Consider the following 23,574-nt stretch of genomic DNA (forward strand, 5'->3'; position numbering starts at 1 on the left):
CAAATGCCCTGTTCGCAAGCAATGTTTGGAATTTAGTCACTATCCAGTAAATGTACAGACAAATGTCTCCTGTAGTGTATGATTCTAGTTTCTGGGCCATATAAGAAAAATAGTTGTGTGCCTCAGTTTCCCTTTCTAAACCACACAGTAGGTTTCGAATGCTTCTTGTCATGTGAGAAATTGCACATCTAGTTACAGACAACAACACCGACATTTCAGAATTACAAAGTCCTTTTACATACACCTCATGCTTATACATCAATTTCAACCTCTTCCATGGTTCTTTCTAGACTTCATGCACATTGTACAGGTTTACAGCTTTTGGTAACAGCATCACATTAGTTAAATCCACATTGCCTCTCATTACAACACAACCTTGGTGTCACATCCTCGAGATTTTGGCATTTTAGGGCTCAATAGCTGAGGCTTTTCCTTGCACCATCAAGCTCTAACCTCCCCCTTGCTCTGTGGGGTAGAACACTGAATTTCCTTGCTGTCTGAGTGTGCCCAGAAACCCTGTCCTATCACACCTCCATTGTTAGATCAGAACAAGACCCTCCATTGTTCATTGAAAGACTCACATGCAATAGAGCTGTGTGGGATTCTATACAGGCAACATTTGACCACAGACTTCCGGGGCAGCGGCAGGGCACTTGCAATTTCAAACCAGACACTTAGGCCATTAAGCCCTCCCCACTTTCACCTTCCAAAAGCAAGAGCTTGGGGCACTGGATTTCCCTTGCGGGAAGTGATTGCTGAGACTCCATCTAGCTGCCTAACTGACCACCCTTCTACAGTGAAGCATTTAGTTCAATGATCTCTACTCCAGCGGCAGCACTCAAGCAAAGCAGCATGGGCGAGTTCAGGGGTCTTCAGCCAAAATAGTGAGAGCCATTTTTTCAAATATGGTTACAAAATCAACATGTCGAGAGCTGCAATGCATGTGAATAGGAGACTGTCCTTAATAAGTAACATCCAACCAGACTTTTTGTAATGATGGGGGGAGGAGTAGGTTGGTTTTCAGGAAAAACTATTTCTCCATGAGGGTGGTGAAGCACTGGAATGCGTTACCAAGAGAGATGGTGGGATCTCCATCCCTAGAGGTTTTTAAGTCCTGGCTTGACGTAGTCCTGGCTGGGATGATTTAGTTGGGGTTGAACCTGCTTTAGGCGGGGGGCTGGACTTGATGACCTCCTGAGGTCCCTTCCAGCCCTAGGATTCTATAACTCTATTTTAAGAACAGCGCATGCACAATGATTTGTACCAATTAGAAATGTTAAGTTACTTTCATCCCTGGAATGGAGAGCAAATGAAGGCAAGAAAATGCTGCGCCTGGGGACAGGCTCTTAAGCAGGAAGGAGCAATGTTCCCATCAACCCTCCATGCTGAGGAGGAGGAACTGGGCAGCAAGTTCCCTGCAGGTGGCACTCAGCGTCACAACCGCTCTCCCAGCCTGAGCCAAGGCACTGGCCCCACTTGGCGTCCCAGGAACTGACGCTGCTGCTGCTGGTTCGAGGTAGCCCGAGTTCCTGCATTCCCAGGAGCAGCAGCGTGCGGACGCAGCAGCTGCTCTGCACGAGACCCAGCACCAGCTCCCTGCCCACTCATCAGGTGGCAGCAGCATGCCCTGCCTCCTCCCCACCCTGCGTGCTGCCAGCAGAGCGGAAAGCACACCTGTGTGCACCTGTGTACCTTTGTGGCCTGGCCATGCCGGGAGGGGAGAGGGGGGCACTTGTCGCCCACAGCAGGCAGAGGGGCCAAGCCCTCCTACATCACCATGCACCCATTCGACCTTCCCATCCCTTCTCAGCCTCCAGATCCGCTGACCTGGGAGGAAGAGAGCTGGCCAACGTGGAAGACACAGGTGCGCAGGGGAGGGAGGACATAAAACTGCCCATCCCTAGTTCCCCTGTCTGGGGCCAGACTGCTCTCCCCCAGGACCTGGATGGAGCCATTGCAGCTCTGGAAGTTGCTGCTGCTGACTCCTCTGCAGCTTCCTGCCCTGTCGCTGCTAAGATAACAGAACTGAATTTAGTTGGTTTAACGGCCGGATTCCTGCTGCCGCCCTGCCAAGGCCGCTCCAGCTGTACTGAAGTGTTCCCACCCCACTCCCCATGGCAGGCCCTGAAGGGCTGGTTCGCCATAACCAGTAAGCCCCACCCGTTTCCTGCTTACCAGTTAACCACTAACATCCCTAACTAAAACTAGAGGACTGCTTGTTACTTGTGAAGTTACAGACTAACGTGGTTACCCCGAGACTAAAACAAGTGCTATTTTTCCCACCCCTAAACAATATATTCAATACTATTTATTCACAGCAAGTGTCTTCTGTGTTATGCTCCCTCCCCCAGTGACTGCAATATCATCCTTTTGGTGACTAATATTTATTTGTACCAGGCCATTCTTCTGCATAGGTGAAGCAGATACAAAGTGAAACTCAGTCAACAACTTCCTTTAGAAAAGAGGCTCTCAGTCCCTCTGCCTTTAACGACAGGGCAGTGGCCCTCAGCTCCTAGTAATTCTGGTGGAGCGTGAGCAATAGGGTGAGCCTGTGCTCCTTCAGCTAATGCCGTAACATTTCAGCAGCTCTTTAATTAGTCTGTCATCTACCTCCTTTTGCTGGCCAGACCCACTCAGATGGGTTTCTCTCTCAGCCTCATTCTGCTCTTCGTGCAAAGCAGCTGCCCCTCCATCAGCCGTGCCCTCAGGAAGGCCATCAGCACCACAGTGCCTGCCCATGCTTTGCAGTTTCCCAAACAAGTCCCTACAGCTATCCTTCTCCACCTGGCTCAGGAGATCCACATTTAGTCCAAAGCGTTTGGTCCCAGAAAGGCTCTGTAATATCTGAAGGACAGCGTCTCTGTCTCCCCTACAGATGTGCTCAGCCAGCACCACAAGAAATTCCCCCAGGAGGCCAAAGCTGACATCAGCATGAAAGATTCTGCTCAGGGCCTTGCCACCAAGCTGACACAGGAACTGGTATCTTTCTTGTCCGCTTTTCAAACACCTGCGCCAGTACCTGTAAAAGTCTGCAGACGTTTCAGGAAGTCCATACCATCCCTGGATGAAAAGATGGTCAGTAACAGTTAAGTAAAACAGGATGAAAATATAAAATACAGAATCTACCAGCTGGTGCAGGGATTGGGAGCAGAATTCCCCTCTGAACAGGTCATTTCATAATTAGCAACGGAAACACTATGCTATCACTGAATATAATTGGTTAAGTCAAAATGGCTTTGCCACTCAAATTTACATTGTAAGTATGAGCAATGGCAAATTTTTCATTTGTGCAGCAGGTGAATGAGGAAGATTGGCTATGGTGAGAGACAGTGTATGTCTGGGATAATTGTGTGTGCTGGTTGTGATGTGTGTGGTTGTGTCTGGAGTAGTTGTTCAGGGACTTGTGTTGATTTGTATTTGAGTGTGGTGCAGGGAGATTTGTGTTGAATGTCATCTACGGGAGTGCTGGGAGATGTCGTGTGTTGATTTGTGTAGCTTGCACATGAAGGGGGTTGTATGCTATGGGGAGCAGCTCTGTGTTCGGAGCTGTGTAGATTTGCACATGAAGGATGCGGGTAGATTAGTGTTGATTTCTTTGGATGTGTGTGTTGTGCTGGGGAGTTTGTATGGATCTGTTGGGGGAGTTTATATAAAGTTTTGTGGGTGGCAATTCAACCTTTGAAAAACCTGTGGCATTCAACTGGCCCAAATAATTCACCATCTGTGCAGTCTCCCTTTTATCACTGACTCATTACAACCAATGAAGCTGTTGTATGCAAACTACCTGGAGAGTGAGGGTACTGATTAGTTATCTCTGATAGCACACTGGCCTAGAGCCCTTGGCATGGCATAGACAGATCATGCCTTGCTGTTACATGGGTGTAACTCACAACATGAGAAGAGCTGACGACTAAAAACTTTGACAGTAACAGACCAGGAATCCCACTGATGATTAAACAAGCCAATATTCTAAATAAAAAGCACTCTCAGCCCTACCTGTGGCTGTCTCCATCATTTCACAGTGGCTCTGAAGACAATCTATGCTTCAGAGTAATACCCAGAGTGAACCCTAGAATCGTATGATCTAGGTTGTTTCCCAGGGGGTGCGTTCCACTTTCTTCTGCTGCCGCAGGTCATGGCCATTGTCAGAAATGAGATGTGGGACTAGAAACTAGATAGACCATTGGTGTGATATACTGCGGTGATTCTGGAGATTTCTTTACATTATGTTATTCCAAAATAGCTATTGTGCTTGAAAATTCACTCCTTACCTTAATCCAAATTAATTTTAAAGTGTAGACAAGCCTTCAAATCAATCCACTTAGGAAGTAGATTAAACTAAAGTGGACCAAGGCACTCTTGTTCTAGAATGTGTGTCCACACATGGAATTATTCTGGAACAGCTATTGCATTTTAAATTACAACCCTACCTTAATACAAAATAACCTTCATGTGTAGAGAAATCCTTAAGTAATAGAAGTTTCCTCCTCACCTGGGCTAGCTCCATCTCTCCGCCCTGCTTGCACTTAGCTCGGGTAGCACAGGAATTCCACAGCAGGTTTTTCTTTTTTCCCATTTTGTCCTTTTTCTCTAGTGGTTTCAGGTGTGATGCTAGCACAATATCCCTGCAGGCAATAAAAAGGGAACGGTAAGCCCAGCAAGAGCAAACGCCCTCTTGAAATTAACACCATCTCCAGTTTGATTCCTCTCTGTGAGACTAGCACACTCACTGAGCTTGTGGTACAAAGTTCTACCACACTAAAGATCTGGGTTCCAATCAAGATCACAAAATCTCTTGTGGCCAGACCCCATGTTCCCAGTAACCACTCTCTAAACTGGCTAACATGCAAGAGATCTGATTCCACTTCTCAAATCTGATCTCTCGTCCCAGAACAGAAAGGGACTAAGGGCGTTGTGACAGAGTGTCTGGACCTCTGTCCCTAATTGATAGTTCCTAACAAGAGAGAGAAAGGGTGAGAGAGTGTGGATGTGAGAGAGAGACAGACCCAAAGACTTCGCTCTAAGTGGTAGTTAAACCTTCAGAAAGGAAGCTACTACTCATATTTAAAGATCTTTGTATCCTCATTGGGCTGTATCTTAGGTCTGGTCTCCGCTACAGAGTTAAGCTTATGCAAGACAGCTTACATCAGCCTAACTATGGAACTGTCTATGCTTAGATTTCACTCCTGCTGATGTAACTGCCCAGCTCCGCTAATTTAACAGTTGCATCTCTATGAGCGGCACAGAGTCAAGGCTGATGCAGTGTCAGTGGAAGCACTGCACTGCTCATGTTGATTGCTGCCGTTTATGAAGATGTACCCTGCCATGCCCCATGTTTATGATACCATCAATAGAAGCGTTCCTGGTAAGGATGCACGGTGCCCACACAAGGAACTAAATGTAAACATGCACAAGTGATGTAATTACTGTGCACTTGCGTGCTGACATAAGTTAGGTTCACTTTAATATTATAGTGCAGACATGTCCTAGAGAAAGCAGCAATCTTGTGCCTCTAGTGGGTGTGTATAGCGCTTTGTCTACATTCCATGGTTTTATCAACAAAACACATTCTGCCTTAAAGGATATGAGGCAATGGCTTATCTTATTTAACTGCTCTGAAAACATCCACTCAATATGCAACAGCAGTCAAAAAAGCAATGCTGGGATTCATTAAGAAAGGGTTAGTACACTAACTCCTGCCTCAGCTCAAGGACCACTGTGCGAGATGACATATGACAGTGCTAGATGAACCATCCAGAACTGCATTTCTATGATTACCTCATATGAAATTTTCATCCTACTGAAACTGTTATATTCCTAAAGTTAACTTGCCATAGAAAACAAAATCCTGCAAACCTGAATTCTTCATAGGATGCCACCTTCTGGCGGATGGCTCGGAACTTGGCATCATTTTCTCTTTGATACTTTTCATCAGCAGCAATAGCAGCCTGCAGTTCTCTCTCTAATGCATGAAAATCTATTGCTCCAGTTTCCTCCATGTCAAAACCCTAGAAGCAACACATATGGTGATGAAAGTGACTTTCGGCAAATAAGCATCATAGAAGAAAATACCCCTCACTCCTTCACATCCACCCGTTTCATCACTAGAATTCTTGCTGGACTCAACGGCAGTCACTAATAATAGAGTATATCATCTGCTCATGATCCCACCTCAGTCAGGCAAACTCCTGTCTTAAATAACCTCTTCAAAGTATGGCCAAATCTTCCAGTGCAGTTTTGTTTAACCTGCTGTGGAAGAACAGCCGCTATCACCAAATGTTTTTGATCTGGATTCAGTCGCATAAAACAGGTGTCGTTGCATATTGATCACCAGACCCCCAACCCCTGACTTAAGGCGGCTACGATGTAAACTTTACTAAAGTTACAGGCTCTCACAAGGCTGTTAATAAAGCCGAAGGGTTAAAAACAGGCAATGGCTGCACAAGCGCCCAGTATGAGCCAGAGTCCTGAGCTCAGTCCTTGAGGGGGCACTTAGGGGTCTGGGGCAACACTTAAAAATTGAGATAAAAAGGGAGGGTGCTTGGCCCCGCCGAGAGAGCAGGGACTGGACTCAAGGACTCCCCGGGTCCCTCCGTGTATTACTACCTCGTCGGGGACGGCCTGGGACCCTTAAAACGAACGCGCTGTGAGCCCGGGCAGGAGCCCTCCCCCTGCGGAGCTGCACGTTACCGGCCGGTGCTCCCAGGCAGGGAGGGGGCGATGCGCCACCGGCCGGCGGGACTGGCCCGGGGAACACGCGACCTCCCCTCCCGCCGGCGGGCACCGGCCACATCCCTGAGTGGGATGGTCCAGGCGGGCTGGGCCCGAGGAGCTCCCGGGGCGCCGCCAGCCCCACGTGCCGCGGGTGTCGGGGCGGGGCGGGGGTAGCGGCTGCGCCGCAGGGGCTGAGGGGGACCGGGGGGCCCAGCCGGGGCAGCGGAATCCAGCTCCGCCGGCGGCCCCGGGAGGCTCGCAGGGGAGCGGGGCCGCCATGGAACCGAGCCCACCTGCCCCCGCGGCAGCCCGGCCTCCCCGCTGGTCTCCACGACAACGCGCCGCGGCGCCGAGGCCCCCGCCTTGGGCTGTCCGTGCCAGGCGCCTGATGGGACCCGACTACGCAGCCTGACGGCCCGGCCCCGAAGACCGCGGACCCAGCCGGACCCGGGTCTCCGAGCACCTCCCGGGCTCGGTGCGGGCCGCGGCGCTACAAGCGGCCCGTCAGGCAGGCCAAGCGCCAGCCCTGGGTCCTTCCGCGCTGGTGTCGCGGCGGCTGCCGGGAGGAAGGGAAGGCGCGAGACAGGGAGCGCGAACGCTGAGTGAGGTGTGGGGCCCCGGGGGGGGGGCGGCTCTGGAGAGGACGAGGTGGGCGGGGGGGTTCTGGAGGGGGAGGGGGCTTTGGAGAGGACGAGGTGGGCGGGGGGGTTCTGGAGGGGCTGAGGCGGGGGGGAGGGGGCTCTGGAGAGGACGAGGTGGGCGGGGGGTTCTGGAGGGGCTGGGGGGAGGGGGCTCTGGAGAGGACGAGGGGGGCGGGGGGTTCTGGAGGGGCCCCGGGGAGGTCTCTGGAGAGGACGAGGTGGGCGGGGGGGGTTCTGGAGGGGCTGGGGGGAGGGGGCTCTGGAGAGGACGAGGTGGGCGGGGGGTTCTGGAGGGGCCCCGGGGGGGCTCTGGAGAGGACGAGGTGGGCGGGGGGGTTCTGGAGAAGCTGGGGGGAGGGGGAGGGGGTTCTGGAGAGGACGAGGTGGGCGGGGGGTTCTGGAGGGGCTGAGGCGGGGGGGAGGGGGTTCTGGAGAGGACGAGGGGGGCGCGGGGGTTCTGGAGAGGCTGGGGGGAGGGGGTTCTGGAGAGGACGAGGTGGGCGGGGGGGTTTGGAGGGGCTGGGGCGAGGGGGAGGAGGCTCTGGAGAGGACGAGGGGGGCGGGGTGGTTCTGGAGGGGCTGGGGCGAGGTGGGCTCTGGAGGGGTCTTTGTGCTGGGTGCTGGTGTCCTGCATGCGGATGATCAGGGCGTGGAAGGGTGCTGGGCTGTGATGGAGGGACTCTGGAGAAGGCAGGGTGGGGACTTGGCCAGCGGGATGGACTGAGGGTGGGAGAGGTGTGCTGGTAAGTCTGGGAGCTGGCAGAGGGAGATCGAGGCGGCTGGTGATGTGCCAGGAGTGCAGTGGGGGATGGGCACTGGTTTCTTGTTCGGGGGGGCTGTAGAAGGGATGATGTCATGCTGGCAAAGGGGTAGGCGGGTGAGCACTGGGTGTTGTCGGAACGGGTCAGTTATCAAACGTGTTTCATAAACAAACTTAAAGGGCAGGGTGGGGTGATGCAGCTTCATCCCTGGTGCAGGGAAACCATTGCCCCGGTAAGTCTAGTTACACATGGCTTTGTCTCTTTTGGTACTTAGCATCATGGACACAGACCTGTATGATGAGTTTGGGAATTATATCGGGCCAGAGCTTGACTCTGACGATGACGACGATGAACTGGGCAGAGAAGCCAAAGATCTTGATGAGGTGCAGTGCGACTTGTTGAAAAAGCCTTCATTTATATTTTCACCAACATAATGTGAAACTGAAAAGATTATTTGTGCCTTAGTTCTCCTCCTTCTGCTGTAGCGTTTTTCTACTGAACTCTTATCCTGACTACAGTTATCAACATCCCTTTGGTGCAAGTGGAAAAGTAACTATTTCTTTTGAAAAAAGCAGTCCTAGAGCACCTTAAAAACTCATAATATGATTCATTAGATGATGAGCATCACCTAATAAATAATATTGTTAATCTTTAAGGTGCTACAGGACTGCTTTGTTTGTTTTCTGAAGATACAGACTAACAAGGCTACCTCTCTTAGACTGTTTCTTTTGAGTCAGTGTCTCCTGTCCCCAGAAAAGTATTTCTGTCTCTAAAATAAAAAAGAAAGAAAAAGACCTTACAGTACACTTACTGTTGTAAAGGGAAATTTGGATGTACTGTTAAATATTCTGGTTTAGTAGATTTTTAAAGACAAATTATCTTAATGTGTAATGAAAAATCCAGTGAGAAGCTGCCCTCTTGATAGCCAGAAAAAGACAAAATATTTTGTCTCGAATGTGGAACAAAATAAGAAACTTCCTCTATTTTAGGTGAGTTTCTCTGCTATTGTGTGCATTCAAATATGAACTCTATATCCCATTTTTTAAGCAAGATCTTTACACTGAATCCCTCTTAATTTTTAGTGAAATTATAACTCCCACACAACTGGGGTTTGGGGACTTCATGCACAGGGGTTTGATAGTTGTACTTGGATACAGAAGGAGTCCAGTGTATCTCACAACTTGTCCTGCCTGCTATGGGCATGTTGTGTACATGGATAAAGGGTATCAGTATTGATGGCTTGCTGTGCAAGCATCACTTGTATACGGCACGGGCATCTGCTTTATAGATGACTTGCTGATTATTGTGGGTATCTGGAATGGATTCAAATAGAAAAATGACCTCTAAACTAAAAAAGTTGGGGAGCCCCTCAGAACCGTTTTCTGGACCTGACTTAGTTTAGTGCCTAATTCAGAAAGACGGCAGCCTGCAATAATAGTTACAATGACCAGAATCTTTTCCGGATGTGTCAACGACTTGAAGTGTGAACATCAGCAGATCACCCAGGCACTCACAGCCTCCAGTTTCCTAACTGTAAAATAGGGATGATAATACTGTGAAGTTTAATGTTTGTATTGTACTTTGAGATCATTGGATGGAAGATACTAAAGAACAGCAAAGTATTTTTTTTTTCTTTATTTCAGCTTGACAATGAGGAGGACGATGATGACATAGGAGATCATGATGACGATCCTCCTGGAATGGAGGTGGTATTGCACGAGGATAAGAAGTACTATCCAACTGCTGAAGAGGTTTATGGGCCTGAAGTAGAGACCATAGTGCAGGAGGAAGATACACAGCCTCTTACTGGTGCGTAATGATCTGTCAGTTAGTAAATTGTGGGTTTGATCAGGGAGGGTTTATTAAAGCAAACTTGTAGGTCTTACTACTGGTAGTATCATTACTTTCCTCTTTTCAGAATTAATTGTGGCTAGCATTTAATTTCTGTCATTTTAACAGAAGTTCTGGTGCGATAGTTAACAAAGAAGAACTTTGTTCCTAGATTCAAAAAATAAGTTACTATAAAAAGGCAGAATAAAAGTTATTTCAGTTTAGATTTTGATTCTCTGCATGTACAAGAGGTAAAAGGAGTCCATGAACTTGAAAATCCCATTGCTAGCTTTGACTTTTGTCTACTATTTATTACAGTTAATACTTGAGATTAGTGTGAGTGTTGGGCTAAGAGATATTAAGGAATACCCTTTCATTTTTCTCTGTTTTGTTTTCAGAGCCTATTATTAAACCTGTGAAAACCAAGAAATTTTCCCTGATGGAGCAGACATTGCCTGTCACTGTGTATGAAATGGAGTGAGTAATGTGTGGCTTTCTTTTTTTTTCCCCCCCCTAAAGTTCATATTTGGTTCAAGTTATTCGTACCGTGTATGCTTCTTTTCCCCATGTTCACAGCCTGAGGGGAATGAGTGAGAGGGATTTGTGTGTACCACTTGGAGGAAAAAGTTGCTTTAGCATGGAGGTGAAATCATCTCATCTTCCAGTTTTCTAAAAGAGCAGCAGTTTAACTTTTCATTGGCATAGCTGCAAGAGCAGTTGGTTCCCATTTTTTCTGGCTAGAGGGGAGAAGGAAGAAGGTACAAAAGAAATTAAAGCTTAAAATTATATCCACTCACTGCATAGCATGCATGGTGCCCTTACTTCACTAACTTCCAAACCCTAGTGTTGACCACCCCCATCCTTCCCCCTCACCTCTCCATGATTTTTACTATAAATGCCTGTGACTAAATCTTAGTTGCTTCTGGGGTGTGTCTGCGTTTGGGGGGTCATGGGACTGACAGCTGCTTTTTGAGCTCCATGAAAGATTTACAGCCTTATTCATAAATGACCTGGAAAAATAGATAACTAGGGAGGGGTCAACGTTTGCAAATTATACTAAACTACTCAAGCAAGTTAAGTCCAAAGCAGATTGGAAAGAGTTACAAAAGGATCTCGCAAAACTGGGTCACTGGGCAATAAAATGGTAATCAAATTCAGTGTTGATAAATGCAAAGTAATACCCATTAGAAAATATGATTTTGTACATATAGTTGGGGTTATGAGATCTAAATTGACTGTTACACTGCAGAAAAGATCTTGGCGTCATTGTGGATAGTTCTCTGAACACATCTGATCAGTGTGCGGTAGTATTCAGATGAGCAAGCCGAATGTTAGGAACTGTTAAGACAGAAAATACCATCATGCTGCTATATAAATGCAGGGTACCCCACATCTTGAATACAGCATGCAGTTTTGTTCCTCCCATCCTCAAAAAGATACGCTAGACTTAAAAAATATACTGAGAAGGGCAACAAAAATGAGTAGGGTATAGACCAGTTACCGTATGAGGAGAATTAAAAGACTGAGACTGTTTAGCTTGGAACAGAGATGACTAAGCGGGGGATGTGACGGAGGTCTATAAAGCTGTGACTGGTGTGGAGAAAGTGAGCAGGCAAGTATTACTCGCCCCTTCACATGACACTCAAATCGGGGGTCAACCTATGAAATTGGTTTACAGCAGATTTAAAACAGATGTAAGGAAGTACTCACACTATATGTAGTCAGCCTGGGGAACTTGAAGGCCAAAAGTATAATTGGGTTTTAAAAGGAATTAGATACGTTCCTGGAGGGTAGGCCCATCAATGGTTATTAGCCAACATGGGCAGAAGTGCAGCCCCGTGCTCTGGATGTTCCTAAACCTCTGACTCCTATAAATTGGGACTGCGCGACAAGGAATGGGTCACTCAGTAAATTGCCTTGTTCCATCTCCCTCTGAAGCAACTAGCACTGGCCACTGTCAGAAGACTGGGTGCTAGACTAGAAGAGCCAATGTCCATTTTTATATGTTCTTATGTTTAAGTTTTCACAGTGGTTAATTACTCTCACGGTTAAAAAAAAAACTTGTCCCTATTTCTGGTCTGAAGCTGTTTAGTTTCAGCTTCCAGCCACAGGATCTGTCAGTCCAGTGGTCAAGTCCTTTGTTACATTTCTGTTCCTCACATGGGTATTTACAGGCTATGATCAGTTCCTCGCTGCACCTACAGTTCGATAAAATAGTTATCTCCTCAGACTGGCTCCTCAGGTTAGCTCAATATTTAATATGTGCTCCATGTTGATCTTGTATCATTCTAGTTTAGTGGTTCCCTAACTTTTCAGCATCACTCTCCACTTTCGATTTTTGAGAAACCCTCACCACCCCCCACCTTTTTTTTTTTAACCATGGGCCAGCCACCCCAGCCGCCAATCAGCTACTTGCCTGAGCCCCTCCCCTCCCCCAAAGCCAGGCACTGCCAGCCCCTCATCTAAACACATCCCCTGCCATCCTATACTTACTCACCTTTACAGGCGGCACCTAGCTTCATGAGCACCTTGGCCAGCTGCCTGCTTTTTATAGTGGTTGCACTGGGTGGCCCATGTGAAGTGGCAGGGGCTGAGAGCTGGAAGCAAGGGCTGGCTCTTTCTTGGGGTGGGGGGAATGACTGGAGGGTGGGGGGGCTGGGTTGTCTTCTGTCCCCCTGGAATTTCTTCATGTCCCCCAGTTTGGGAAGCCATGTTCTAGGTAAAGAAAATGGCATGCAGTACCAGGCCAAATGCTGGTGCGGGTCTCTGCCCACAAAAGCTTATGTTCCAAAATATCTGTTAGTCTATAAGGTGCCACAGGACTTCTTGTTCTCAAAGGTACAGGCTACCTCTCTGATACACACTAAATGTCTTACCTAAGGGATCAACGTGTGTTACCATTATCAACGAAACTTGATACCTATTTGAATGGGTTATAAATTAATTGTACAAATAAATGCAAGTTGATTGGCATTAATTCCATTAACATATTTTAATTCTTCTCAAACCCTGTGTCAGCCACTCTATTGTCTTGTCGAGGTGGCAGATCTCTACAAGTACCTGGGTCGTTCCTTTTTAAACGTTGACACCACATTAGCTTCCTTTCAGGCTTCTAGAACTTCTCCAGCATCGCAGCAGTTACCGAAGAGCAGCAGCAATGGTCCAGTGAGCTTCTTGGCCAGCTCTTAGAAAACTCTTCTGTGCAAAACAAAAAGGCAGTCTAGGAGCACTTCAAAGAGTAACAAAACAGTTTATTGGGTCGTGAGCTTTCATGGGACAGACCCACTTAACAACATAAGAACGACCACACTGGGGCAGCCCAAAGATCCATCCAGCCCAGGAGCCTGTCTGCCGACAGTGGCCAGTGCCAGGTGCCTCAGAGGGAGTGGACCAAAGACAATGATCAAGTGATTTGTCTCCTGCCATCCATCTCCAGTCTCTGACCATCAGAGTCCAGGAACATCATTCCTACCCTTGGCTAATAGCTTTTTGTGGACCTAACCTCCATGAATTTATCCAGCTCTTCCTTAAATTCTGTTATAGTCCTAGCCTTCACAGTCTCCTCTGGCAAGGAGTTCCACAGGTTAACTATGTGCTGAGTGAGGAAGAACTTTCTTTTATTAGTTTTAGACCTGCTACCCATTAATTTCATTTGGTGTCCTCTAGTTCTTGTATTCTGGGCACAAGTAAGTAACTTCTCCTTATTCACTCCACACCCCACTGCCTTGTGGGTTATCCTGGGAAGGAGAGAGGCTAAGGGAGTAAACCCTGACAGAAAACCCGGAGTGGAGTCCGAAGGCGGTTCGGTGTCAACTTCTGGCACTGTCCCAGCAACTCCTGCAGCTGAGCTGGTACCAGACGTGGAGGTTATCCTGTCCTTTGGACTATATCAGTAAAGCCGAGAGGGGGACACTGGTGTCTGGGCAGCCCAGAGTCTCCATAACAAATGCCCAGGCTCGCGCCCGGAGAGGTACTCTGGCATCGCTGAACAGCGTTGCGTCAACACGGGAGGCAACAGATACCGGTTATAAGCTCTTGCTCGATTGGCATAGAGAACGAGCGCCAGGGGTTGCCTTCGACGGTGGGAGAGATCCTCGCATCTCACTGGACAGTCACCGCCCACCTCAAGCTGCGCAGCCCCCAGCCAATAGGGTACTGTCTCACCACAGTTCACCTGCCTCGCTGGGTGCGTGAGGCTTAAGGTTCCTGAACCTGACAAGTGACTGAAATTTGGGCACCAGGCAAACCAATAAGAAAATCAACAAGAAATGAGAAACATCAACAATTCAAGCTTGCTTGCTAGAATGAGCGGACCATGCTGACCGGCTTGACTGAAGATCTTCAGGCCATGAGTGACACCCGCAAGACCGCTGTCATCAACGAGGAACTGAAGAGGCTCCGAGCTGATATCGCTGCACTGCAAGAGACGCGACTCGCAGATTCGGGATCTCTAAAGGAAAAGGACTACACCTTTTTCTGGCAGGGTAAAGCCCAAGAAGAGCCCAGAGAGCATGGTGTTGGCTTTGCTGTCAGAAACACCCTTCTACAAATGGTGGATTTAGTCATGGGCAGATCAGAAAGACTTCTTCGGATCACGCTTCAAACTTGCACCGGTCCCATCCACCTGATCAGCGCTTATGCCCCAACCCTGTACGCCACACCAGAAGTAAAAGACAAGTTCTACGACGTGCTTAGTGCTGCTGTAGCGCAAATACCTGCTCATGAACAACTGTACATCTTGGGTGACTTCAATGCAAGAGTTGGAGCTGATTGGGCCTCATGGCCTTCCTGCTTAGGACACTTCGATGTGGGAAAAATGAATGACAATGGACAGCGTCTCCTTGAACTGTGCACGTACCACAATCTGTGCATCACAAACACATTCTTCCGAACGAAGCCACAGCACAGAGTGTTGTGGAGACACCCACGCTCGAAGCACTGGCATCAACTAGATGTGGTCATCACTAGGCGTAATAACCTCAAAAACGTCCTTCTGACGCGCAGCTATCATAGTGCTGACTATGATACAGATCACTCGCTAGTTTGCTCCAAGCTCAAGCTGAGACCCAAGAAGCTGTACCGCTCTAAACCTGCTGGAAGGCCCCGCATTGACGCCAGAAAGACGGCAAACTCAGAGAAAGCTGAAAAGTTCAGAGAGACCCTCCAGGAAAATCTGCGCAGCGGCCCTGGGGGCGCTGATGCGACATCCAAATGGCAACGTCTGAGGGATACAGTTTACAGCACAGCCTTGTCGGTGTTTGGAAGAAGAGCTAGAAACACGAACGACTGGTTCGAAGCTAACTCCAATGACATGATTCCAATCATTGAAAAGAAGCGCGCTGCACTCCTGGAGTACAAACACTCACCGAGCCAGAGTACCCAGCAAGCACTTAGAGAGGCCAGGAGAACAGTACAGCAGACAGCCAGGCGCTGTGCCAACAACCACTGGCTCCGGCTATGCAGCAGCATCCAGACCTGTGCCGACTTTGGTAATCTCAGAGGAATGTACGAGGGTATGAGGAAGGCATTAGGACCCACCCAGAACAAGATGGCACCTCTGAAATCCAAATCTGGTGAAGTCATCGCTGACAAAGCCAAACAGATGGAGCGCTGGGTCGAGCACTACTCCGAGCTGTACTCACGCGAGAACATTGTGGTTGACGCAGCCCTCGATGCCGTCGAGCTCCTACCAGTAATGGACGAACTGGATCAAGAACCGACTGTGGATGAACTGAAGACAGCCATCGACAGCATTGCAGCTGGAAAGGCCCCTGGCCAGGATGGTACCACCAGAGGTAATCAAATGTGCCGCGGACACACTCTTGGAACCCCTGCATGAGCTGCTGCGCCTGTGCTGGAAAGAGGGTGAGGTTCCACAGGATATCCGCGACGCTAACATTGTAACGTTGTATAAGAACAAAGGAGACAGAAGCGACTGCAACAACTACCGTGGAATCTCCCTCCTAAGCGTCACTGGTAAACTGTTCGCTCGCGTCATCCTTGGCAGACTCCAGAAGATTGCTGATAGGGTGTACCCCGAATCGCAGTGGGGATTCCGCGCAGAGAGGTCTACCGTTTACATGGTCTTCTCTCTAAGGCAGCTGCAGGAGAAGTGCAGGGAGCAGAGAAAGCCACTCTACATAGCCTTCATCGACTTGACCAAGGCTTTTGACTTGGTCAGCAGGGATGGTCTGTTCTAACTGCTCCAAAAGACAGGCTGTCCTCCATGGTTACTCAAGATGATCCAGTCGTTCCACGAAAACATGAGAGGAACCATCCAAAATGACGGCGCGTTATCGGATGCTTTCAGAATCAGGAGCGGCGTCAAACAAGGATGCGTGCTTGCTCCGACATTGTTCGGGATCTTCTTCACACTCCTCCTGAAGCATGCCTTTGGATCTTCAACAGAGGGCATCTTGCTGCGCACAAGATCTGATGGGAAACAGTTTAACCCTGCAAGGCTGAAAGCGAAGTCTAAGGTGCGGGAAGTCCTCATCAGAGACATGCTGTTCGCAGACGATGCTGTCGTAGTGTCTCACACAGAAGACCAGCTTTAAAAACTTCTGGATTGGTTCTCCAAAGCGTGCAAGGACTTTGGGTTTACCATCAGCCTAAAGAAGACGAACGTACTCGGTCAGGATGTTGCTGAATCCCCATCAATCAGCATTGACAGCTATACGTTAGAGGTCGTCCACGAGTTCGTTTACCTCGGGTCCACCATCACTGACACCCTGTCCTTGGACACTGAGCTAAATAGGAGGGTCGGAAAAGCGGCCACAACTCTGTCCAGACTCAGCAAGAGAGTGTGGAATAACAACAAGCTGTACACTCACACCAAAATGCAAGTCTACAGAGCCTGCATCCTCAGCACCCTCCTTTATGGCAGCGAGACTTGGACCCTGTATGCCCGCCAGGAAAAGAGGCTGAACGTCTTCCACTTGCGCTGCCTCAGGCGCATCCTTGGAATATCATGGGAAGGACAGAGTGACCAACACCGCCGTCCTCGAGCAAGCTGGAATCCCAACCATGCACACCCTCCTCAGGCAGCGTCGACTCCGCTGGCTTGGCCACGTCCACAGGATGAACGATGGAAGGATTCCAAAAGACATCCCGTATGGTGAGCTGGCCTCTGGCAAAAGACCTCCCGGACGCCCCCAGTTGCGTTACAAAGATGTCTGCAAGAGAGACCTCAGAGAGGTAGACATCGAGCTGGACAACTGGGAGGAACTAGCAGACGACTGCGGCAGATGGAGGCAGGGGTTACACGAGGGCCTTCAGAAGGGCAAGTTGAAGGTCAGACAGCTAGCAGAGGAGAAGCGAGCACACAGAAAGCACAATAAGGACTTGCCAGACACCCACTACATCTGCAAGAGATGCAGCAAGGACTGTCATTTTCGTGTGGGTCTTTATAGTCACAATAGACGCTGTAAATGAAGTCCTCAATTGAAACTTTAAAGGGCGCGATCCATAGTCTGTGCAGACTGAAGGGTGCCTGCTATGCCTTATTCACCCTCTCCACACCTGTCATAATTTTATATACCTCTGTCATGTCCCCCCTCGGTCTCCTCTTTTCTAAACTGAAAAGTCCCGATATTTGTAGCCTTTCCTTATACGGGACCCGTTCCACGCCCCTAATCATTTTAGTTGCCCTTTTCTGAGCCTTTTCCACTGCCAGGATATCGTTGTTTAGGTGAGACCACCACATGTGTCCACAGTATTCAAGATGTGGGCATAGCATAGATTTATATAGGGGCAATAAGATACTCCTTGTCTTACTTTCTATCCGTTTTGTAATAATACCTAACATCCTATTTGCCTTTTTGACTGCCCCTGCACACTATGTGTATGTTTTCAAGGAACTATTCACGATAACACCAAGAGCTCTTTCCTGTTTAGTTATAGGTAAATTAACTCCCCATCATACTGTAAGCATAGTTGATTAGTAACAGAGAGAAAGCCATGCTACTCTATGTACTATCAAAACAAAAAAGTAGTATGGCTTTGGTCTGAAGAAATGGGTCTGTCCCATGAAAGCTCACCTAATAATTTATTTTGTTAGTCTTTAAAGTGCTACTTTACAGCTTTCTTAAGTATGGTTGGGGTTATTTTTTGCAATGTGCATTACCTTACACTTATCCACATTAAATTTCCTTTGCCATTTTGTTGCCCAATCACTCAGTTTGATGAGATCTTTTCGAAGTTCTTCACAGTCTGCCTTTGTCTTGACTATCTTGAACTGTTTAGTGTCATCTGCAAACTTTGCCACCTTACTGCTCACCCCCTTCTCCAGATCATTTATGAATAAATTGAACAGGATTTGTCCTAGGACTGACCCTTGAGGGACACCACTAGTTACCCCTCTCCATTCAGAAAATTTACCATTTATGCCTACCCTTTGTTTCCTGTCTTTTAACCAGTTCTCAATCCATGAAAGGACCTTCCCTCTTATCCCATGACAACTTAATTTACATAAGAGCCTTTGATGAGGTACCTTGTCAAAGGCTTTCTGGAAGTCTAAGTATGCTATATCCACTGGATGTCCCGTCTGCATGTTTGTTAACCCCATCAAAGAACTGTAACGGATTAGTAAGACATGATTTCCCTCTGGAGAAACCATGCTGACTTTTGCCCATCAAATTATATTCTTCTACGTTCATGACAATTTTATTCTTGACTATTGTTTCAACTAATTTGTTATCAAGGTGGACAAATCAGAAAAAGTGTAATCAAGGTGGGAAAATCAGAAGAGCAGAGGGGCAGTAGCGGAGGGGGGAGACAAGAGTCAGATAAAGCAAAGTATCTAAAAGAGTCCTTATAATGGGCCAGGTAATTGCCATCCTGGTTCAAACAACATGTTAATGTGTTGAATTTGAATATGAAAGAGAGTTCCCACACTTTCTCTCTACAGGCAATCCTTAAAGTTCCTTTTCAGTAAAATAGTAACAGAGGAAGCCATGCTAGTCTATACACTATCAAAACAAAAAGCAGTCAAGTAGCACTTTAAAGACTAGCAAAATAGTTTATTAGGTGAGCTTTCTTGGGACAGACCCACTTCTTCAGACCATAGCCAGACCAGAACAGACTCAATATTTAAGGCACAGAGAACCAAAAATAGTAGTCAAGGTTGACCAATCAGAAAAGAATAATCAAGGTGAGCAAATCAGAGAGTGGAGGAATGGGGGGGAGGTCAAGAATTAAATACTGCCAAGTATGCAGACGAGCCCCTATAGTGACTCAGAAAGTTCCCATCCTGGTTTAAACCATGTGTTAATGTGCCAAATTTGAATATAAAAGCCAGCTTGGCTGCTTCCCTTTGAAGAACGGTGTGAAAGTTCTTTTTCAGTAACACACATACCTTTAGGTCATTGACAGAATGCCCCATTCCATTAAAATGCTGACTAACTGGTTTGTGGATCTGGAGTGTTTTGATGTCTGTTTTGTGCCCATTAACCCTTTGTCTAAGGGAGTTAGAAGTCTGTCCAATATACAAAGCATCTGGGCATTGTTGGCACAAGATGGCATATATGATGTTAGTAGAGGAGCATGAGAAGGTGCCCGTGATTCTGTGAGTAACCTGGTTAGGTCCAGTGATGGTATTTCCAGAGAAGATATGTGGACAAAGCTGGCAGCGGGCTTTGTTGCAGGGAACGGTTCCAGGACTGGTATTCCTGGGGTATAGACTGTGGCTGTTAGTGAGGATCCTCATGAGGTTGGGAGGTTGTCTGTAGGAGAGAACAGGCCTGTCACCCAGGGCGTTCTGGAGTGTGGCATCTTGATTAAGGATAGGTTGTAGGTCTTTAATAATTCGTTGCAGTGGTCTGAGTTGGGGGCTGTAGGTGACGACCAGTGGTGTTCTGTTCTTGGCTTTTTTGGGCCGATCTTGGAGTAGCTGGTCTCTGGGTATTCGTCTGGCCCTGTCGATTTGGCTTTTTTATTTCTCCTGGTGGGTAGTTCAGGTTTATGAATATTTGGTAAAGTTCTTGTAGTTTTTGGTCTCTGTCAGTTGGATCAGAGCAAATGCGATTGTGTCTAAGAGCTTGACTGTAAACAATGGATCTAGTCGTGTGCAGGATGGAAGCTAGAAGGGTGTAGGTAAGTATGGCGATCAGTAGGTTTTCGGTACAATGTGGTACTGATCAGGCCATCCCTGATTATTACTGTAGTGTCCTGGAAATTTATCTCTTGCATGTTGTAATTGAGGGATAAGTTGATGGTGGGATGTAGATTGTTAAAGTCTCTGTGGAATTCTTCTAGAGCCTCTGTACCATGGGTCCAAATCACAAAGATGTCATCAATGTATCTTAAGTAGAGGAGGGGTAATAGGGGACGAGAGCTGAGGAATCGTTGTTCCAGGTCAGCCATAAATATATTAGCATATTGTGGGGCCATGCGGGTGCCCTTAGCAGTTCCACTAATCTGGAGGTATAAATTGTCCCCAAATCGGAAATGATTGTGTGTGAGAACAAAGTTACAGAGGTCAGACACCAGATTGGTTGTGGTGGCATCAGGGATGGTATTCCTGATTGCTTGTAATCCATCTGTATGTGGAATATTAGTGTACAGAGCCTCTACATCCATTGTGGCAAGGATGGCGTTATCAGGAACTTTTCTGATGTTTTGTAATTTCCTCAGGAAGTTCCTCAGGTGGTATCTCGGAGATAGCTGGGAGTGTTGGTGGCATAGGGTTTGAGGAGGAAGTCCACATAACTGGATAGTCCGGTGGTAAGGGTGCCAATACCTGAAATGATAGGGCGTCCAGGGTTTCCAGGTTTGTGGATTTTGGGAAGTAAACAGAATAATCCAGGCTGCGGCTCAGCTGGTGTGTCTGAGTGAATGAGGTCCCGAGTAGCAGCAGGGAGTTCCTTCAGTAAAATACAGACTTTCAGGTCATTAACAGAATGGCCCACTCCATTAAAGTGCTGGCTGGCAGGATTGTGAATTAAGAGTTTTCTGATGTCTGTTTTGTGTCCATTTATTCTTTGTTGAAGAGTGTTTTACCATTTGTCCTATGTACATGGTATGTGAGCATTGTTGGCACATCATGTTAGTGGAGGAACATGAGAATGTGCCTGTGATTCTGTGAGTAACCTGGTTAGGTCCACTGATGGTATCTCCAGAATAGATCTGCAGACAAAGTTGGCAATGGGACATGGCTCTCTCTCTTACTCTTCTATGCAGGTTGTCTGGAACAGCTGATTTATAATGTTTCTAGCTTTAATAACTATTGTTTAGCATCCTCCTTAGTTACTGTTGGCATGGGAAGTGTATTGCCGTCATATTCATTTGTTTTTCCCAAAGTAGAATACAGAAGTATTTATTGAACACATGCACCTTTTCAGACTTGTTGTTGACAGTGCTACTTTTTCATCTAATACTGGGCCAATTCCACTGGTCCAGTACTTAATCTCTGTGGGTCAGCTTTCCGGTCAGTGAATGTAGGATAATGTCTACCTACCTGGCAGGGAGCTAGGGGAATGAGTGTTGTAAAGCACGTCCAGACCCTGAGCTGAAAGTTGCAATTGAAGTGCCAGATCTTGCAGGGTGGGGGATGGTGCTGTAGGCTCACTAGAAGCAGCTAACAGTCATTTGTTTCTTCCCTCCCTCTAGTTTCCTGGCAGATCTGATGGACAACTCTGAGCTGATTCGGAATGTGACCCTGTGCGGGCACCTCCACCATGGCAAGGTAGAATGAATACAGGGCTGTGCTTAGGGTGTCTTCTGTGTTACGTGCCTGGTGCTGTTGATGGATAACCATGCACTTGGCAATGCCTTGTGCAGAGCTTGCTGGCTCCCAGTAGTGAGTGCTTATTTTATTGGGAGGCCAACCCAGTCATTGGTGGCTTCTCAGTGGTTAAAGTAAAGCCAGTTTATGCACTTTGTTCTGTGTTTTCTGGCTAATGCCTGTGTAACTCCTTCAAGAAGCTATCTGTGTGTGCATCCGCTCAGCAGTGTTTGATAGTATTTGTCGGTACAATATGTAGGTAAGTCAAACAGCTTGAGGGAGGGGGAGCAACACCCTCACCATGGCCCAGTCATGGCACTCCTTTGCTGTAATGCCTACAAAACCAGGCCTGCCCCTCAAGGCTAGGGAGCTGACAGAGTGTAACAGTCCCTTTGCCCCTCCCTCCTTTGCTCCTACTGACTCCCCAGTGCTGACCTATACTCCCAATGAATAAAGAGAAGGACAAAACAAAAAACTGTAAGTAGCCAAACTCTGTCCGTTCTTCACGGTGGTCTTCTGTTTGTACCTTCTGTCCCTGTTCATGATCTTTCATGTCTGTGTGGTTCTTAGGTTGGAAGCTCTTCAGAATTCAGATTATAGCTATTTATGTTTGTACTGGTGCTTATCCTGAGCGTGCCCATAGTAAAACTGTAACAGTAATGATCTGTCAGTTAATTAATCACTACTGATCATTTTAGTTCCTTGAGAGATTATTGCTTTAATTATCATACAGTTAGCCACCAGCTCCGCTCCCTCCCATCTCTCTGGCTCAAATATCAAAGATTTGATGGCCCATCTACATCTGTTTATCAGTGATAAGGTCATCTTGCATTTTCTTGCCTTTTGATGCTTTCAGACTTGTTTTGTGGATTGCCTGATAGAGCAGACGCACCCAGAGATCAGGAAGCGCTACGACCAGGATGTGAGTGGTATTTCCATCTGTTCCGATCATTTGGCATGACATGAGGGCAAAAGGTGCTCCCTTTCAAAGAGAGAGATTCTGTGCAGGAGGAATAATGTGATCTAATGGTTACAGCAGGGAGCTGTATACCCGGTGCAGTTCTATTTCTAGATCTGCCATTTATTTACTGTTATTTATGTGTAAACAGACACCACTTCCTATTTCGGAATTTAAAATGTTTGCTATAAAAATGTCTTGTTGCCTGATCTAACCCTGAGAACTTTGTTTTCTGCAGCTTTGCTACACAGATATTCTGTTCACAGAGCAAGAGGTGAGTGCACTTTGAGACAGGTATTAACTCTGGCAAACTGTGTAAGCTACAGAAAGTCATGAAGGAATAAATTCTTCACTCACAATGCTTCCATGTGTGACCTCTTGTGCCCTGTATTGGAGAGAAAAGTTCATTTTGATCCATCACACCAGCTGATCTATAAACCAGGGATCTACTTACTTCAAGCAGTGACAAGCCAATCAGATCTTCTCCTCCTTTCATTACTCTCGTGTCCCTGTGTACAATTTTAATAGTCAAGTATAATTAAATACAAATAAAATCTAAGCTGGTGCAATCTCATAGGAAGTGTCCACCTATGGTGATCTGGTCAGTTGTCCTTGTGGATGAAACAGCCCAGAGTTTCTGTACATTGAGGCAAACATGACCAGCATAGTACTGTGAAAGGGCCATTTGATATCCTGCGTGTAGGTGGTAAATGTAAAATTGGTGCTGGAGGTATTGTTAGGATGAAAGACCAGTGAATTCTGAAGTGTGTGTACCAAGCAAGGCCAGTCCAGTAAACAAATGCTCCTGTGGCAAAGTAAGGTCAGACTGACCATCCAGCTAGATCACCTTAGGAATCTAGACAGCACTTGATCTGCAAGGATCCTGTGTCCCTGTGGGATTTGCCATGATTATGGTGGTTATAAAATTAAAAGCTTTAAGTTTTGAGG

The 23,574-nt window shown here is 47.3% G+C and overlaps 2 protein-coding genes across 6 annotated transcripts in view; one reads left to right on the top strand and one right to left on the bottom strand.

The window, feature by feature from the left end:
- Positions 1-217: 217 nt before the first annotated feature.
- DNAAF19 (dynein axonemal assembly factor 19) lies at positions 218-7,168 on the bottom strand. 3 transcript variants are annotated; one of them, XM_074978778.1, is made up of 4 exons: positions 7,008-7,168; positions 5,857-6,008; positions 4,493-4,625; positions 218-3,060 (listed from the first exon to the last, which is right to left on the bottom strand). In XM_074978778.1, exons 2-4 carry the CDS (start codon positions 5,997-5,999, stop codon positions 2,560-2,562), a joined length of 777 nt encoding a protein of 258 aa, XP_074834879.1. In that variant the 5' UTR covers positions 6,000-6,008; positions 7,008-7,168; the 3' UTR covers positions 218-2,559. The 3 variants fall into 3 exon arrangements, with proteins under 3 accessions (XP_074834879.1, XP_074834880.1, XP_074834877.1); XM_074978779.1 differs by lacking the exon at positions 7,008-7,168 and adding an exon at positions 6,607-6,656; XM_074978776.1 differs by lacking the exon at positions 7,008-7,168 and adding an exon at positions 6,172-6,445.
- A 95-nt stretch (positions 7,169-7,263) lies between these two features.
- Positions 7,264-23,574, top strand: part of EFTUD2 (elongation factor Tu GTP binding domain containing 2) — a 38,981-nt gene continuing 22,670 nt past the window's right edge. For 2 of the 3 annotated variants that reach the window (XM_074978773.1, XM_074978775.1), the window contains exons 1-7: positions 7,264-7,321; positions 8,391-8,499; positions 9,760-9,925; positions 10,345-10,423; positions 21,554-21,629; positions 22,525-22,590; positions 22,865-22,900. In XM_074978773.1, the coding sequence (XP_074834874.1) occupies positions 8,395-8,499; positions 9,760-9,925; positions 10,345-10,423; positions 21,554-21,629; positions 22,525-22,590; positions 22,865-22,900 (528 nt within the window). In that variant the 5' untranslated portion in view covers positions 7,264-7,321; positions 8,391-8,394. The remainder of the gene's footprint in view (positions 7,322-8,390; positions 8,500-9,759; positions 9,926-10,344; positions 10,424-21,553; positions 21,630-22,524; positions 22,591-22,864; positions 22,901-23,574) is intronic. The other variant, XM_074978774.1, reaches the window with a different exon arrangement.

Source organism: Carettochelys insculpta, chromosome 28 (genome assembly GCF_033958435.1).
Source record: "Carettochelys insculpta isolate YL-2023 chromosome 28, ASM3395843v1, whole genome shotgun sequence".
Classification (NCBI taxonomy): domain Eukaryota; kingdom Metazoa; phylum Chordata; order Testudines; family Carettochelyidae; genus Carettochelys; species Carettochelys insculpta.

Coding starts and splice junctions, on each gene's coding strand:
- DNAAF19 (XM_074978776.1), bottom strand. CDS start 6,303: ATGCGACTGAATCCAGATCAAAAACATTTGGTGATAGCGGCTGTTCTT. Junction 6,009..6,171: donor CAGGAGTTTGCCTGACTGAG/GTGGGATCATGA, acceptor TGTTGCTTCTAG/GGTTTTGACATGGAGGAAAC. Junction 4,626..5,856: donor GCATCCTATGAAGAATTCAG/GTTTGCAGGATT, acceptor TATTGCCTGCAG/GGATATTGTGCTAGCATCAC.